Raw genomic sequence first — 19,309 nt, 5'->3', positions numbered from 1 at the left:
ATACCAAAAGCATTTTTCACAGAACTAGAACAAAAAATACTAAAATTGGTATAGAACCACAAGAGACCTGAAATAGTAAAGGATCTTAAGAAAGAAGAATAAAGCTGGAAGTATCACAATTCCAGAGTTCAGGATATACACAAAAGCTATAGTAATCAACATAATATAGTCTTGGCACACAGACACATAGATCAATGGAACTGGACAGAGAGCCCCAAAATAAACACACATTTACGGTCAATTTATGAAAAAGGAGGAAAGAATACACAACGAGGAAAAGACAGTCTCTTCAGTAAATGGTGATGGAAAAACTAGACAATTACATGCAAAAGAATGAAATTGCACCACTTTCTTAGACTGTTAAGAAAATAAAATCAAAATGAATTAAAGACCTAAATATGAGACTTGAAAACATAAAACTCCTCAAATAAAACATTGGCAGTAATCTCGTGAACATCAGCCTCAGCAACATATTTATGCATATGTCTCGTGAGGCAAGGGAAACAAAAGCAAAAAATTAACTATCGAGACTACACCAAAATAAAAAGCTTTTTTGCAATGAAGGAAACCATCTACAAAACAAAAAGTTAACAAACTGAATGGGAGAAGATATTTGCAAATGACATATCTGATGTTAATATCCAAAATATATGAGGAGCTTATAAACCCAACACCTAAAGAACATAAAAATCCAATTAAAAAATGAGCAAGGACTTAAGGAGTCATTTTTCCAAAGAGGATATACAGATGGCTAACAGACACATGACATCACTGATCATCAGAGAAATGCAAATCAAAAGCACAATGAGATACCACCTTACACAGTGACAATGGTTAGCATCAAAAAGACAAGAAATAACAGGGGATGACAAGATGTGGAGAAAAGGGAACCCCTGTGAACTTGGTTTGTCTTTGTAGGAATATAAATTGGGGCAACCACTGTGGAAAACAGTATGGGGGTTCCTCAAAAAATCAAAATGATCAGTAATTCCACTATTGCATATTTATACCCTGCAAATTAAAAACACTACTTTGAAAAGATATATGTACTCCTGTGTTTTTTATAGATTTACTTACAATAGGTAAGATATGAAAGCAATACAAACATCCACTGATAAAAGAATAGATAAATGATGTGGTACATATATTTGGTGGAATAATCATGAAAAATGAAGGATGTCTTGTCATTTTTGACATGGATGTTCCTAGAGGACATTAGGCTAAGTATGGTAAGTCAGACAGAGAAAGACAAATACCCTATGATTTTATTTGTACGGCATATCTAAACAAAACAAAGCCAACAGAAAGACTCAAATGCACAAAACAAAATGGTGGTTTCCAGAGGGGAGGTGGGTGGGGGGATAAGCAAAATTAAGCTTATTAGAAAGTACAAATTTCCAGTTATAAAATAAGTCACAGAAACGAAAGCATAGCATAGGGAATATAGTCAATAATATTGTAATAACATTTTATGGTGGTAGATGATGAGTACACTTATTATTCTGAGTACCGAATAAATGTTGAATTGAATGTTGTATACCTGAAACTAATATAAGACTGTATGTTAGGAGGAGTCAAGATGGCGGAGAAGTAGCAGGCTGAGACTACTTCAGCTAGCCGGAGATGAGCTGGATAGCTTATCTAAAGATTGCAAACACCTGAAAATCCATCGGCAGATCGAAGAGAAGAAGAACAGCAATTCTGGAAACAGAAAAACGACCACTTTCTGAAAGGTAGGACCAGTGGAGAAGTGAATCCAAAGCGACGGGAAGATAGACCCCGGGGGGAGGGGCCGGCGCCCGGCAAGCGGCGAAGCAACGGAGCACAAAATCAGGACTTTTAAAAGTCTGTTCCGCTGAGGGACATCACTCCAGAGGCTAAACCGGAGTGAAGGCCACGCGGGGTTAGCGTGGCCTCAGGTCCCGCAGGGTCACAGAAGGATCGGGGGTGTCTGAGTGTTGCAGAGCTTGCGGGTATTGGAACGGGAAAGCCGGCTACAGAGACAGAGCCGACAGTAAGCTCACAGCTCGGTGTTACCTTGAACTGGTCGCAGGCTCGGTGAGCTCGGAGCACGGCCGGAGGTCAGGCAGACAGGAGTAACTGGCGCTGTTCTCTGAGGGCGTACTGAGGAGTGGGGCCCTGGGCTCTCGGCTCCTCTGGGCCGGAGACCAGGAGGCCGCCATTTGTATTCCTGTCCTCCGGAACTCTACGGAAAGCGCTCAGGGAACAAAAGCTCCTGAAAGCAAACCCGAGCAGATTACACACCCTGGCCCCTACTAAGGGCGGTGCAATTCCGCTTGGGGCAAAGACACTTGAGAATCACTACACCAGGCCCCTCCCGCAGAAGATCAACAAGAAATCCAGCCGAGACCAAGTTCACCTACCAAGGAGTGCGGTTTCAATACCAAGGAGAGCAGCAGAATTCCAGAGGAAGAGAAAGCAAAGCACGGAACTCATGGCTTTTTCCCTGTGATTTTTTTTAGTCTTGCAGTTAATTTAATTTTTTTCTTTTTCATTTTTTGTTTTTTTTCCTCGCCTTCTGGTAAAAAATTTTTTTTAAACTTTTACCTTTTTCTTTCATAACGTTTTTAAACCAGTTTATCTAATATATATATTTTTTCTTTTTTATATTTTTCTTATTTGTTTTCTTTTTTTTTTAAATTCTTTTCTTTTTTCTTTTTTTTTTTTCTTTCTTCCTTTTTGAACCTCTTTTTATCCCCTTTCTACCCCCTCACGATTTGGGATCTCTTCTAATTTGGTTAAAGCATATTTTCCTGGGGTTCTTGCCACCCTTTTAGTATTTTACTTGCTCCTTCATATACTCTTATCTGGACAAAATGACAAGACGGAAAAATTCAACACAAAAAAAAGAACAAGAGGCAGTACTGAAGGCTAGGGACCTAATCAATACAGACATTGGTAATATGTCAGATCTAGAGTTCAGAATGACAATTCTCAAGGTTCTAGCCGGGCTCGAAAAAGGCATGGAAGATATTAGAGAAACCCTCTCGGGAGATATAAAAGCCCTTTCTGGAGAAATAAAAGAACTAAAATCTAACCAAGTTGAAATCAAAAAAGCTATTAATGAGGTGCAATCAAAAATGGAGGCTCTCACTGCTCGGATAAATGAGGCAGAAGAAAGAATTAGTGATATAGAAGACCAAATGACAGAGAATAAAGAAGCTGAGCAAAAGAGGGACAAACAGCTACTGGACCACGAGGGGAGAATTCGAGAGATAAGTGACACCATAAGATGAAACAACATTAGAATAATTGGGATTCCAGAAGAAGAAGAAAGAGAGAGGGGAGCAGAAGGTATACTGGAGAGAATTATTGGGGAGAAATTCCCCAATACGGCAAAGGGAACGAGCATCAAAATTCAGGAGGTTCAGAGAACGCCCCTCAAAATCAATAAGAATAGGCCCACACCCCGTCACCTAATAGTAAAATTTACAAGTCTCAGTGACAAAGAGAAAATCCTGAAAGCAGCCCGGGAAAAGAAGTCTGTAACATACAATGGTAAAAATATTAGATTGGCAGCTGACTTATCCACAGAGACCTGGCAGGCCAGAAAGAGCTGGCATGATATTTTCAGAGCACTAAACGAGAAAAACATGCAGCCAAGAATACTATATCCAGCTAGGCTATCATTGAAAATAGAAAGAGAGATTAAAAGCTTCCAGGACAAACAAAAACTGAAAGAATTTGCAAACACCAAACCAGCTCTACAGGAAATATTGAAAGGGGTCCTCTAAGCAAAAAGAGAGCCTACAAGTGGTAGATCAGAAAGGAACAGAGACCATATACAGTAACAGTCACCTTACAGGCAATACAATGGCACTAAATTCATATCTCTCAATAGTTACCCTGAATGTTAATGGGCTAAATGCCCCTGTCAAAAGACACAGGGTATCAGAATGGATAAAAAAACAAAACCCATCTATATGTTGCCTCCAAGAAATTCATTTTAAGCTCGAAGACACCTCCAGATTTAAAGTGAGGGGGTGGAAAAGAATTTACCATGCTAATGGACATCAGAAGAAAGCAGGAGTGGCAATCCTTATATCAGATCAATTAGATTTTTAAGCCAAAGACTATAATAAGAGATGAGGAAGGACATTATATCATACTCAAAGGGTCTGTCCAACAAGAAGATTTAACAATTTTAAATATCTATGCCCCCAACGTGGGAGCAGCCAACTATATAAACCAATTAATAACAAAATCAAAGAAACACATAAACAATAATACAATAATAGTAGGGGACTTTAACACTCCCCTCACTGAAATGGACAGATCATCCAAGCAAAAGATCAGCAAGGAAATAAAGGCCTTAAACGACACACTGGACCAGATGGACATCACAGATATATTCAGAACATTTCATTCCAAAGCAACAGAATACACATTCTTCTCTAGTGCACATGGAACATTCTCCAGAATAGATCACATCCTCGGTCCTAAATCAGGACTCAACCGGTATCAAAAGATTGGGATCATTCCCTGCATATTTTCAGACCACACTGCTCTAAAGCTAGAACTCAACCACAAAAGGAAGTTTGAAAAGAACCCAAATACATGGAGACTAAACAGCATCCTTCTAAAGAATGAATGGGTCAACCGGAAAATTAAAGAAGAATTGAAAAAAATCATGGAAACAAATGATAATGAAAATACAACGGTTCAAAATCTGTGGGACACAACAAAGGCAGTCCTGAGAGGAAAATACATAGCGGTTCAAGCCTTTCTCAAGAAACAAGAAAGGTCTCAGGTACACAACCTAACCCTACACCTAAAAGAGCTGGAGAAAGAACAAGAAAGAAACCCTAAACCCAGCAGGAGAAGAGAAATCATAAAGATCAGAGCAGAAATCAATGAAATAGAAACCAAAAAAACAATAGAACAAATCAATGAAACTAGGAGCTGGTTCTTTAAAAGAATTAATAAAATTGATAAACCCCTGGCCCGACTTATCAAAAAGAAAAGAGAAAGGAACCAAATAAATAAAATCATGAACAAAAGAGGAGAGATCACAACTAACACCAAAGAAATACAAACTATTATAAGAATATACTATGAGCAATCTACGCCAATAAATTTGACAATCTCGAAGAAATGGATGCATTCCTAGAAACATATAAACTACCACGACTGAACCAGGAAGAAATAGAAAGCCTGAACAGACCCATAACCAGTAAGGAGATTGAAACAGTCATTAAAAATCTCCAAACAAACAAAAGCCCAGGGCCAGACGGCTTCCCAGGGGAATTCTACCAAACATTTAAAGAAGAACTAATTCCTATTCTCCTGAAATGGTTCCAAAAAATAGAAATGGAAGGAAAACTTCCAAACTCATTTTATGAGGCCAGCATCACCTTGATCCCCAAACCAGACAAGGATCCCATCAAAAAAGAGAGCTACAGACCAATATCCTTGATGAACACAGATGCGAAAATACTCAACAAAATACTGGCCAATAGGATTCAACAGTACATTAAAAGGATTATTCACCACGACCAAGTGGGATTTATTCCAGGGCTGCAAGGTTGGTTCCACATCCGCAAATCAGTCAATGTGATACAACACATCAATAAAAGAAAGAACAAGAACCATATGATACTCTCAATAGATGCTGAAAAAGCATTTGACAAAGTACAGCATCCCTTCCTGATCAAAACTCTTCAAAGTGTAGGGATAGAGGGCACATACCTCAATATCATCAAAGCCATCTATGAAAAACCCACCGCAAATATCATTCTCAATGGAGAAAAACTGAAAGCTTTTCCGCTAAGGTCAGGAACACGGCAGGGATGTCCATTATCACCACTGCTATTCAACATAGTACTAGAGGTCCTAGCCTCAGCAATCAGACAACAAAAGGAAATTAAAGGCATCCAAATCGGCAAAGAAGAAGTCAAATTATCACTCTTCGCAGATGATATGATACTATATGTGGAAAACCCAAAAGACTCCACTCCAAAACTGCTAGAACTTATACAGGAATTCAGTAAAGTGTCAGGATATAAAATCAATACACAGAAATCAGTTGCATTTCTCTACAGCAACAACAAGACAGAAGAAAGAGAAATTAAGGAGTCAATCCCATTTACAATTGCACCCCAAACCATAAGATACCTAGGAATAAACCTAACCAAAGAGGCACAGAATCTATACTCAGAAAACTATAAAGTACTCATGAAAGAAATTGAGGAAGACACAAAGAAATGGAAAAATGCTCCATGCTCCTGGATTGGAAGAATAAATATTGTGAAAATGTCTATGCTACCTAAAGCAATCTACACATTTAATGCAATTCCTATCAAAGTACCATCCATCTTTTTCAAAGAAATGGAACAAATAATTCTAAAATTTATATGGAACCAGAAAAGACCTCGAATAGCCAAAGGGATATTAAAAAAGAAAGCCAACGTTGGTGGCATCACAATTCCGGCTTCAAGCTCTATTACAAAGCTGTCATCATCAAGACAGCATGGTACTGGCACAAAAACAGACACATAGATCAATGGAACAGAATAGAGAGCCCAGCAATAGACTCTCAACTCTACAGTCAACTAATCTTTGACAAAGCAGGAAAGAATGTCCAATGGAAAAAAGACAGCCTCTTCAATAAATGGTGCTGGGAAAATTGGACAACCACATGCAGAAAAATGAAATTGGACCATTTCCTTACACCACACACAAAAATAGACTCAAAATGGATGAAGGACCTCAATGTGCGAAAGGAATCCATCAAAATCCTTGAGGAGAACACAGGCAGCAACCTCTTCGACCTCAGCCGCAGCAACATCTTCCTAGGAACAACGCAAAAGGCAAGGGAAGCAAGGGCAAAAATGAACTATTGGGATTTCATCAAGATCAAAAGTTTTTGCACAGCAAAGGAAACAGTTAACAAAATCAAAAGACAACTGACAGAATGGGAGAAGATATTTGCAAATGACATATCAGATAAAGGACTAGTGTCCAGAATCTATAAAGCTTAGCAAACTCAACACCCAAAGAACAAATAATCCAATCAAGAAATGGGCAGAGGACATGAACAGACATTTCTGCAAAGAAGATATCCAGATGGCCAACAGACACATAAAAAAGTGCTCCATATCACTCGGCATCAGGGAAATACAAATCAAAACCACAATGAGATATCACCTCACACCAGTCAGAATGGCTAAAATCAACAAGTCAGGAAATGACAGATGCTGGCGAGGATGCGGAGAAAGGGGAACCCTCCTACACTGTTGGTGGGAATGCAAGCTGGTCCAGCCACTCTGGAAAACAGCATGGAGGTTCCTCAAAATGTTGAAAATAGAACTGCCCCATGACCCAGCAATTGCACTATTGGGTATTTACCCTAAAGATACAAACGTAGTGATCCAAAGGGGCACGTGTACCCGAATGTTTATAGCAGCAATGTCCACAATAGCCAAACTATGGAAAGAACCTAGATGTCCATCAACAGATGAATAGATAAAGAAGATGTGGTATATATACACAATGGAATACTATGCAGCCATCAAAAGAAATGAAATCTTGCCATTTGCAACAACATGGATGGAACTAGAGCGTATCATGCTTAGCGAAATAAGTCAAGCAGAGAAAGACAACTATCATATGATCTCCCTGATATGAGGAAGTGGAGATGCAATGTGGGGGGTTTGGGGAGTAGGAAAAGAATAAATGAAACAAGATGGGATTGGGAGGGAGACAAACCATAAGTGACTCTTAATCTCACAAAACAAACTGAGGGTTGCTGCGTGGAGGGGGTTTGGGAGAAGGAGGTGGGATTATGGACATTGGGGAGGGTATGTGCTTTGGTGAGTGCTGTGAAGTGTGTAAACCTGGTGATTCACAGACCTGTACCCCTGGGGATAAAAATATATGTTTATAAAAAATAAAAAATTTAAAATCCTTAAAAAAAAAAGAGGACTGTATGTTAGTTATACACACATATATATGTACATACATACATACCTACAATTTGTGCTTTGGAGTTTTATGAAGTATTTCTTATCCTGCACAAGAAAGGTATTCTCCTATACTACCATCATTTTTACTACTTATACTCATTCTTTTGAGTTACAGTGTATATAGTGTTAGGCAAGAATACAGTTCTTTTTTTCCCTTATCTCCATATGATGAGATTCCATATAATTTTCTTAACACTCTAAACTATTGTTCCCTTCCCTAATAATATGTGCACAATTTCTGGTGTAAAAAATTCCTGGTTTTGTACTTTTTTAATGAGATTTGTTCTTATGTGAAACATTAGCTCAAGTAGATTCTGTCAGTTTTGTATGTATATAGTCATATCATCATATAAGTTATAAAAGTTTTTTTCTTTTCCTAATACTTATTCTATTTCTTCAAATATTATATTATATAACAGTATTAATAGGATAATTATATTTCTGAAATATTTCTGAATTATATTTCTTAAACTTCATCGGTTTAACTTTAAATGTTACCCATAGATATTTTTTAATGTAACTTTAACCAAATAAAAAAAAATTATGTTCCATCCTAGTTTTCTGAGTTTCTTTTTTAATCATAAGGAGGCATCAAATTTCAACATATGTTTTTTTATACTTATGTTGAATAAATATATATTTTCTTTTAGTTAAGTACTAAAGTGAATTATAATATCTATCAATATAACTATCGATAGATTTTTCTAATGTTGAACCATCCTTGCATTTCTGGTGTAAAAATTCTTGGTCCACTTATATTTTAAATAGTCATTTGATAGTCTATTTTGAAAATGTTTCATCAGTGTTTATGAAACACTATGGATTTATTACTTTCTTTGCATTCATTTCATAATCCATTTTTAGAAGCAAGAGTTTCCTAGTTTCACTGATACAATATACCCTTTTGTTACTTTAGAATTTTTATTTTTGTTTTCAAAAGCTTTCATTTGTGACTTTTAATTTTACTTTGTTAGAAAAACTGAAATACACATTGATGAAAACAAAGGTCTAATAATGTTTTAGGCTTTGAATTTTCATGTTTTTTCTTCATCAGTACATTAGTCAATACACGTCTCATTTTGAGCAATTTCTTTTTATAAGAATTTATGTATCACTTATGAAGCTGGTATTTTAAGAAGAAATTTCATATTCATAAGCTTTATCCTACACATTTTACAACAAACTTTAAAGGAGAATTAAATTTTAAATATGTCTGTATTTACTTAGATTCAGTTCTAATACAATAATCTCGTGAGGTAGTGAAAAAGTACTTTATGTGCAGAATGAACACCATTCCCTAAACTAATGCTACTGATTGCAAAAGAAAGCCCACTGATTTAAAAATTAATAATAATAATCACCATCATCATCATCAAAAAACTTAAGTCAGGGATACTTTCTAGCCAGTACCTTAATAAACCTTATTTAAATAATATCTCAAAAGTTAAAGAATTAAATTTGTAAAGAATTTGTAATTTCAAAATCATATCTTATTTTTAACTTTCCTTTTATTACTGAGTTATGTAGAATTAGCTAGAGCAAAAACAAAAGCAAAAGAACAAAACTAGATAACTAAAGCAACTGCTTTGGCTAAACTAATAGAAGTACACACCTGTGGCTCAAGGTTAGACTTTTCAAAATTTGGTACCCTAGAGTTCATGTAAGTTGCCCATTTAAAATATTCTTGGAGGGGGGCACCTGGGTGGCTCAGTGGGTTAAAGCCTCTGCCTTCGGCTCAGGTCATCATCCCAGGGTTCTGGGATTGAGCCCAGCATGGGGAAATCTCTGCTCAGCAGGGAGCCTGCTTCTCCCCCGCCCTGCCTGCCTCTGCCTACTTGGGATCTCTGTCAAATAAATAAATAAAATCTTTAAAATATATATATATTCTTGGAGGGTATTTTCTGTCCCAAGAACTTTTCAGAAGATAACTTGGTCAAGTTTTAAATAAATAGCAGGATACCTATCACATGCTACATACATACAAACAGATGTTTTTGTATGGAATTTCCATTAAATAAGTATTTGCTGATTTCTGCTACTCCATATGATACATAGTGTTATGTGCTGTAAATTCAATACTAAATAAGAGAGTTTTGTTCTCATTAAACTCAGCATGTACTATGGGAGTTAGACAAGTAAAAGGACATTTTAACACATGTGGGGAAAAAAAAGGGCATGCTTTTGATCACATGGTACTAAATGGCTTACAATGAAGTTTACATTATTTCTAGTAAAACTGGGAAAGAAGAGGAAAGAAGGGCCTGCTGCTGTTCTTTAAGACCACAGACTGGAAGTTGCAAACATAGTTTCTACCACAGAAATATTCATTGTGTATTACTTGTAAAAGTGCAATGTTAAAATTGATACGTACGTCGTGGTACATTTATAAGATAGGTAGCTGTAAAAACAAAAACAAAAACAAAAACAAAATTAACAAACAAAAAAACCCAAGAAACTGTTCCTAGACTGGTTGAGATATAGACAGTACCAGAAATAGATAATAGACATGTATATTAATTGTACACCAAGTGAATCAGAAAGCGAATATCAAATTCGTAACAGAGATAGCCTGAGAAGCAAGAGGCAGGGTAATTTGATTTGGGAGGGAAACAAAGAAACTCTAGGCATATATATATATGTATATATATATATTTTTTCTCATCAATTTATAATAGGATTATGTCCCAATGAACCCATCATAAATTGAAAATGCTGTAAGTCAAAAATGCACTTGATAAACCCAACCAGCCATACATCTCATCTTAGTGTAGCCTATCTTAAATACGCTCAAAATACTTACATTAGCCTCCAGTGAGGCTAAAGCATCTAACACAAAGACTATTTTATAATAAAGAATTGAAGGTCTCAAGAAATTTATCGAATAATGTCCTGGAAATGAAAAACAGAATGGTTGTGTGGGTACAGAGCAGCTGAATCAGATGTTTACCCTTTTGATCCTGGGGGTGAAATTGCTATGGTTTACTCTTGCTGCCCAGCATCATGGGAAAGGATGATACCACATATCAGTAGTTCACAAAAAGATCAAAATTCAAAATTTCAAATATGGTTTCTCCTGAATGTCTATCACTTTCACATCATTGTAAAATCAAGAAATTGTAAGGTGAACCATCCTAAGTTGGAGAACATCTGTATGTGATTTTTCCATAAATAAGTAGGTACGTATTAGGTGGTAGGTAGACCAGCAGGCAGGCAAGCAGGTGGCTGTTCATTCAGCACTATTATATATCAGGCATTAATGTAAGTGTAAACTCACTGCAGGGAACAAATGATAGCTTTCTAAAATAAAATATAAACAGTTCAATCAGACTTGACAAGTATTTTTTTCAGACTTGAGAATTTTTGGCCTATCCTTTCCTAGAAGAACATCTATATAAAAAGACAATCTGTGGAGGGCATGCATTGCATGGAGCACTGGGTGTGGTGCATAAACAATGAATTTGGGACACTGAAAAGAAATAAAATAAAATGGAAAAATAAAAAGACAATTTGTAATCTGAAGTTTGCCTTAGGAGCATGGAATAGAAAGGGAAAATAACTTAATGATCTTAATAATACTATCATCAACCAAGAAAACATCCATTTTATTAACGTCTACAGAAGGAGGCACTCTATTTGTGGGATGGGTAGAACAGACTCTTTAAAACTCCAAACCTCAAATTTAAACAGAATAAAACCCACCTGAGTATATTAAAATTGAGAATGTTTTTTAAGTGTACACTGTGACAAAGATAAAGACCACAGTTTGTGAGAAATCTTTGCAGTGTCAAAAGCTGACAAAGGACTAAGAAACTCAAGATATTAACCAAGAAAAGACAAAAATTCTATTTTTAAAAATAGGCACAAGATATAAAGATAATATAAGATAATATAGATAATTATAATTTATAAAAATGGTCACTCAAAAACTAATATAGTTATGAGAGGATTCTTAAACTCATTATTAATTAAAGAAATATAATTAGAATGCTGGACGAGTTTACAGGTTATCTCATGTGTCTTTATGCAGGAGATCAATCACCTATGTCCACATGGCCACACTGGAGTTCTTAGTTCTGCTAAACTCAAGGACAAACAGAGCTAGATGACTCAGCCAAGGTGAAGGCTGTTCCTTGAGTGTACAGCTACTTTGACTTTTCCCTTAAACCTATTTTCCATTTTTATTTCCAAGCACTGCTTTTACATGATTCTTCAAAAACCCCTTTGGAGAAAGTATGCTTCCACATTTAAATAATCAGAATTATACTGTGTCTAACAACCCTGAAATTCTTGGTTTTTTAGTTTCTGGCATTACTTCATCTGAAGAGAACTCAGATAAAAGAGAAGTAGCATGAATATTAAAAATACATCTTGATGAAGAAACTAGGACATGAAGAGACTCAGTAGTGCATCCAAGGCTACAAAAATAATAATCAGGAAAGCCAGGATTTGAACTCAAGTGTTCTGACATCAGAGACCATGTTATTGACCACAGATTATGAAGTGGAGTCACTGAAAGGGACTCTAAATTGCTAATATAGTGCGCTTTTTACAAATTTTCTTTTTTATTAATTTATTATTTTATCAACCCTACTCTTTGTCAGGCACAGCACTGAACACTGGGGCTACAAAGATGAAACTCACAGCTTAGTGGAGAAGACAGGCTAAGCAGTTATTATACTATTTTGTGCCTACTCAGTTCAGCACGATAAGTGCCCTAGTGAGAACATGTCAGGGTATTATGAGACCAGAGAGCAGGAGCACCTAATTAAGCTAGGAAAGGCCCTAAAAACTTTCTGAAGAAACAGCCAGATGAGCTAGAGTTCTCCATGAAGGGGGAAAGTGAAACAAATCCAGGCAAGTAAAGACAACGCAGACGAAGGCATCAGGAGTTTAGTGCTTTGAATCATAGAACGCAAGGTGGAAATGAGGTTGAAATAAGGAAAGGATAATGGCAAACTGAATTTAATCCTATAAGTGAATAGGATTATAGAGTTAAAGATAGGCAAGTCACAAATACCTGGATATATTTTAAATAGAGTTTGGGTAGCAGGTTAGAAACTGATTTGAAGGTCTGTTAGTCAAAATAAGCTAAGCTGTGCTGTGGTAACAAATAAATCTACAAATCTCAATGAGCTAATGCGATAATGGATTATTTCTTAAATATCCAAGGCTAGAGAGCCCTCTTCCACCTGGTAGCTATACCATCTAGAGTGTGTGTACTTCGAGGTTACTGCAGCAGAGGAGAGAGGGCTGCAGGATATTGTGGGATGTTTTCAAGCACTGAAACAGGATGTGGTGTTCATTGACTTCTCCCGTATCTCATCTTCTAGGAGCCGGCAGCATGATGCAGCACAGCTCAAGAAGCTTTAGGCAAGCACTTGAGTTCTACTATAGAATAGAACACTCCTTTCTCTTATGACAGACCATCTCTTATGATAAACCAAATATACCTATAATTTGTTATTGTATTGTGTGAGAAGAATCATTGTTTGTTCATTTATTCAATTCATTCAACAAAGGCTTTCTTGAGTACTTACTATGATCCAGGCATTCACATAAAAATCAAGGGGTCCAACACTATTCCTGTGGGTAAACTCTTACTTAACTCTCCATTTCCACGACAATATGCGCAAAGGACAGAGTAACAGAGTTAATGGAGTGAAAGGTGTGATATGGGCCAGATCCTGCATCTTATAGGCAATCGTGAGGACTCTGAATTTGATTGAAAAGAAGAGACTTTAGAAAATTCTGTGCAACAGAGGAATATGATCCAACTTACTTTTTAAAGGATCATTCTTAATAAGTCAATCGGAGAAAGACAACTATCATATGATCTCCCTGATATGAGGAAGTGGTGATGCATCATTGGGGGTTAAGGGGGTAGGAGAAGAATAAATGAAACAAGATGGGATTGGGAGGGAGACAAACCATAAGTGACTCTTAATCTCACAAAACAAACTGAGGGTTGCTGGGGGAGGGGGGTTGTGAGGAAGGGGGTGGGGTTATGGACATTGGGGAAGGTATGTGCTATGGTGAGTGCTGTGCAGTGTGTAAACCTGGCGATTCACAGACCTGTACCCCTGGGGATAAAAATACATTATATGTTTATAAAAAATAATTAAAAAATAAATTTTAAAAAATGACAACAATGAAAAGAAAAATAAAGGATCATTCTTGCTGCTCTACTGAGAATAGACATAGAATGGTAGGGTGCAAGTAGTGATCTCTAGTAATAAACTGTGGAGTAATCCAAGTGAGCAATGGTGGTGGCTCAGAACAGGATGGAAGCATGGAGCTGGTGAAAAGCGGTCAGATACTAGATGTATTGTGAAGATAAGGTATTTCGTTTGAAGATAAAGTCATCAGAATTACAGGACAATTTAGATATGTGGTGTGAGGAAAAAAGGTCTTGCACTCCCAAGAGAAGAACATTGCAGTCCACTGATGGGAGATGAACCTTTAACATTAAAACTTTGCTGAGATGGTTTCAGAAGGGCTCTAGAGAGAATTAGTTTCCTAAATTATTCAGATCCAATAGATGCTTCCTTTAGAATTTCAAATGATAATGTTATTTATGGAAAGGTCTTTTTCTTAGATGGAAAGTTTAGTTCCAAATACTCCATTTTCCCATACTCACAGGATTTCTTATACAATCTGTATAGATCTCTCTACCTAAAAAGAAAACTAACTGGTTGGCGAACTACATAAATATCTTTGTTTTTAAAGCCAAGTCAGCAAATATTAAGCTAAGTGTGATTCATTTTGATGTGACACCTCATTTACTTTCTGTTAGGGACATGTTTCCTTTCTGGGACCTGTCCATATTTCTATATATTTTATAAAAATAAAACTCTTCATGCTATTTATTAATAGTAGTAGGAGAGTAGAAAGACAGTAAATAAGGTATGCCATGTTAGTGATTCAGTTCATCCACTGGATGGGAATTAGTAGAACAGCAGATCATATTTAAGTTGAATTTGATGAAGGCAGAGAATGGGGGACCATTGAGATGTACGTGACAAATAAATGCATGGATATAAAACAGGATGGCCAACTCATAAAAATAACAGACTTTAGAGCTCATGAGAGGGGACAGTGGATTTGGAGTTATAAGGAGTAAGAAATTGAGGCCAACAAGGTTTGATAAGATGATTACGATGTTACGTATCAATAACATACCTGGTATAACAGTTAAGTTTCAATTTTAACTTTTAGTTAAAATAAAGACAGTGAGGACGCCTGGGTGGCTCAGTTGGTTAAGCAACTGCCTTGGCTCAGGTCAGGATCCTGGAATCCCAGGACTGAGTCCCACACAGGACACCCCACACAGGATGCCCCACTCAGTGGGGCGTCTGTTTCTTCCTCTTATCCTCCCTCCTCTCATGCTCTTTCTCTCAGCCTCTCTCTCAAATAAATAAAGTCTTTAAAAAATAAAAAAATAATAAAAAATAAAGACAATGAGATTGAAAATGTAAAAGAACTAAAGAGCCTTATGGGAGGAAGTTTGTAGAAAATGGATAAAGTAAGCCATTAGAAAGCCACCCAATGGAAAAGCACAGTTGAGAGACAATTTGATCATTAGAAATCCAAGAGAACTAAGTTTCTAAACTATAGCACATCTAGCAGGAAAAATAAGCTAAAGCTATGAACAATTATGTGGTTATACATTGCTTTCATATAAAATGATAAACTCCATTTAAGTTTTTTCTCCTACTAAGCTTAGGAAGTCAGAAAGTTTTAATACCCAGCTTGAAACGTAGCTTAAAAGACACTCACTTGCTTTCATCCACTGTATGCTATCTAGTTCTGGCCCCACTCAAGTAACCAAGAAGTTCCAGAGGCAATTGTGAGGTTTTCAATATCAAATGGAGTGACGGCTTTCTTCAGGAAAGTGGATAGGCAATAAATACATATTAAGAAGCCATCCCCAAACACTAGAAGTGTTTGAAGTGATAGCAATGCATAAATCATAGAGTGCATTAGAGAACTTGAATGTCATAAACAATGTATCACATATAAAGAGGGAAGTAATGTTTATGAAATCACATAACCAACAAAGGATTCATATTCAGAATCTATTTTAGAATTTGCTTACAACTTAATAAATAAAAGACAAACCCACAGAACAATCAGCAGAGGATTAATAGGCAATTCACAGAAAATAAAACTGAAGTGTTTATTGTGCATATGTGAAAATATGTTCAAATGGACTAATATGAGTATTTATCTCTGAAGGAAGAGGAGGGAGGAAGATTCCATTTGGAAAAGGCACAAAGGGGAAGGCTGCTTTGTGTGTAACATTTACTGCCTTCAGATAACAAAGAACAGAGCAAATATTACTAAATGCTGACATTTGGTGATATTGGTGGCAATCATATATACGTTTGGCTTTCTTTCTCTATTTTCTTGTGTATTTTTGAAATATTCTTTAATAAATTTACATGTATGATGATTTTACCATCCATTATATAAATATTTCCACATCTATCAGTTTTATGAGGTAACATGATAAGGAAGGCAGTTATGACTTAGGGGAAGAACATAAGAGTTGAGCTGGAGTCCTAAATTCTAGTTCCAGATCTGCCACTTGACCACTATGTGATCCTAAGCAAATCACTTAATTGTTCTGAAACTGATTCCTCATCTGAAAAACTTAAAAACAAAACAAAAAGAAAACCAGTATCTATCTCTACTACATAAAGTTATTTTAAGGGGTGAATTATTTCATGTAAATGAAAATGATGTTCATATGTAAAGAAAAGATATTGGGACTTCTCAAAGCCCACAGTTAATGTGAAATCAATTGAACATATTTTCCCATTTAGTGTCATTCTAACATACATTAGAAACATACATTAGAAACAGAAGGGAGACAGGTGTCTTTTCTTACCGGGTCTATTAGCTGAGAATAGAGTTCATGGCAATTGTCAAAAATATATTTGTACGTAGAATCCAGGCACGCTCTAACACAGTCCTTCACCACCATGCTGGCCTTTGGGGGGCTTTGCAGCTCCAGAACCTGACAGACAAATTTTTTCCTTAAATTCAAAAATAGAAGATGGCAATCCAATATACACAACTTAACCTCAATAACTGTTTTTAGATGATTTTTCTATGTTCAGGAAAAATGTGGCCTTAACAATGTTTTAAATGTGTAAATACTTACTTTAACTTCCTGATACAACTCAGTGAAAATGATCACAGTTGTAAATATTCAGCTAGAAACTCTTAGATTGACTAATCACACTATTCATCCACCTATAATGTGCAATAATTCAATAATTATTTATCATCTACTGTATGCGTGACAATTGTTATATTGCAATGAACAAAAGAAATAAAAATCCCTTTCCTCATGGAGCTAAATTCTAGTAGATAGCAAAATTAATCAATAAAATATAATGATGCACACTGAAAAGAAAAATAAAGCAGAGAAGAGGGAATGGAAAGTGTTTTAGTGGAACAGAATTAAAACAGAGGATACAATATTAGGTGAGTTCAGAGAAGTAAAAGGATGAGACTAGGAGGAACATCTGTATCTAGACCATTTTTACAAACCTTAGCTTTGAGTAAGGTGGGAAGCAATTTGACATTTCAGCAGAAGAGCAAAATGACCTCACTGAACCGTCTTTTAAAAGGTTCCCTTAGGCTGCCTAAGGTGGACTATGGAAAAAGTAGAGATACCAGTAATGAGGAGAGCACAATAATTCAGTCAATATGTGCTTGCACTCTGGTGTTAAGGTAGGGGAAATCACGTTTAGAATAAATCATTTTCTGGTTAATTTGGGAAGGAAGAACTAACCGGATCTGTTGACAGACCGGATGATCGGTGTGAGAGAGAGAGCAGTCGGGACCCCATTGTTTCAGTCTAAGAAACTGACAATGGAGGCGGCTCAACTTAGATGGGCAAAGCTATGCACAGGAAATCAGGGACTTGGTTTCAGACAAGTTAAGAATGAACAGGTTGGGGGCGCCTGGGTGGCTCACTGGGTTAAAGCCTCTGCTTTCAGCTCAGGTCATGATCTCAGGGTCCTGGGATGGATTTCCTCATCGGGCTCTCTGCTTCGGCAGGGAGCCTGCTTCCTCCTCTCTCTCTCTGCCTGCATCTCTCCTACTTGTAATCTCTGTCTGTCAAATAAATAAATAAAATCTTAAAAAAAAAAAAAAAGAATGAATGAACAGGTTGTTATGCACAGAAGTAGATTTCAAGTAGACATTTGGGTATATTAGTCTAGACTCATGAAAATGTCTGGGGCTGGAGATATGAATTTAGAAATTATTAGCTTAAAGAAGAATTTAAAGAAACAGGACCAGATGAGTATGTATATAAAAGAGAAGTCTAAGAAACAACAACAACAAAAACCCTAGATAATTCTAGCCATCAGGCAAATGACAAAGAACAAAGCAGTGGAAACTGGGGGAAAAGCAGCCAATGAGATAGGAGGAAAACTAAGCAAGAAGAAAAATCTAGGGAAGAAAGGGTTTCCTGGAGGAAAGACTGATGACGTATAATAATACTGAACACTGTAGGATAAGGATCAATAACTGACCACTAGATTTGACAATGGTTCTTAGTAATTTTGACTAGATCATTTTTGGTGAAATGATGGAGTAGAAGTCTGATTGGATTGAGTTCAAAAATAAGGGTGATTTTGAAGATTTATTATTGTTAAAATTTCAGTTCTCTCCAGATTAATCTGTAGATTTAATCCAATCCCAAACAATGTCCCGACAAGAACTAATACCAACTAAGCAATTCTGAAAAAGAAAAAAAAAGATGTAGGACTCACAATATCTGACTTTAAGACTTGCTATTAGGCTACAGTAATCATGACAATATGGTAAAGGTGAAAATATAGACAACTGAACAGTATAGAGCCCAGGAACAGACTCAAGCAAAATGGACAATTGATTTTTTATAATGATGCAAAGGCAATCTAATGCATAAAGGATAATACTTTAAATAAATGATGGTAGAATGATTGAACATGTGGTATGCAAAAAAAGGACACCATACCTTGTATCATATTTAAGAAAAAAAAACCTCTCAAAACACAAGACTAAACATATAGGGTAAAATAAAACTTTTAGAAGACACACAGTAAAATCTCTTGAAGACTTTAATTTAGCCACTATTTACTCTTTACACTACCTGTAAATCAAAAAACTAATGAAGTAAACTTCATTAAAATTAAATACTTTTTGCTGTACAAAAGGTACTGTTAGAGAATGAAAAGACAAAGCAGGCAGGAAGACAATTCTAACAAATAAAATACCTAAAAAAGTCTTGTATCCAGACTATATAAAGGACTCTTTTTTTGAAG

The 19,309-nt window shown here is 36.3% G+C and overlaps 1 protein-coding gene across 1 annotated transcript in view; it reads right to left on the bottom strand.

The window, feature by feature from the left end:
• Positions 1-19,309, bottom strand: part of UNC13C (unc-13 homolog C) — a 612,072-nt gene that overhangs the window by 251,927 nt on the left and 340,836 nt on the right. Inside the window, 1 exon segment of the mRNA XM_032342611.1 lies at positions 16,876-17,004. Coding sequence (XP_032198502.1) covers positions 16,876-17,004 — 129 coding nt within the window.

The sequence above is a fragment of the Mustela erminea genome, chromosome 5, assembly GCF_009829155.1.
Source record: "Mustela erminea isolate mMusErm1 chromosome 5, mMusErm1.Pri, whole genome shotgun sequence".
NCBI classification, from domain to species: domain Eukaryota; kingdom Metazoa; phylum Chordata; class Mammalia; order Carnivora; family Mustelidae; genus Mustela; species Mustela erminea.
This window is presented reverse-complemented; position numbering and strand designations above follow the sequence as displayed.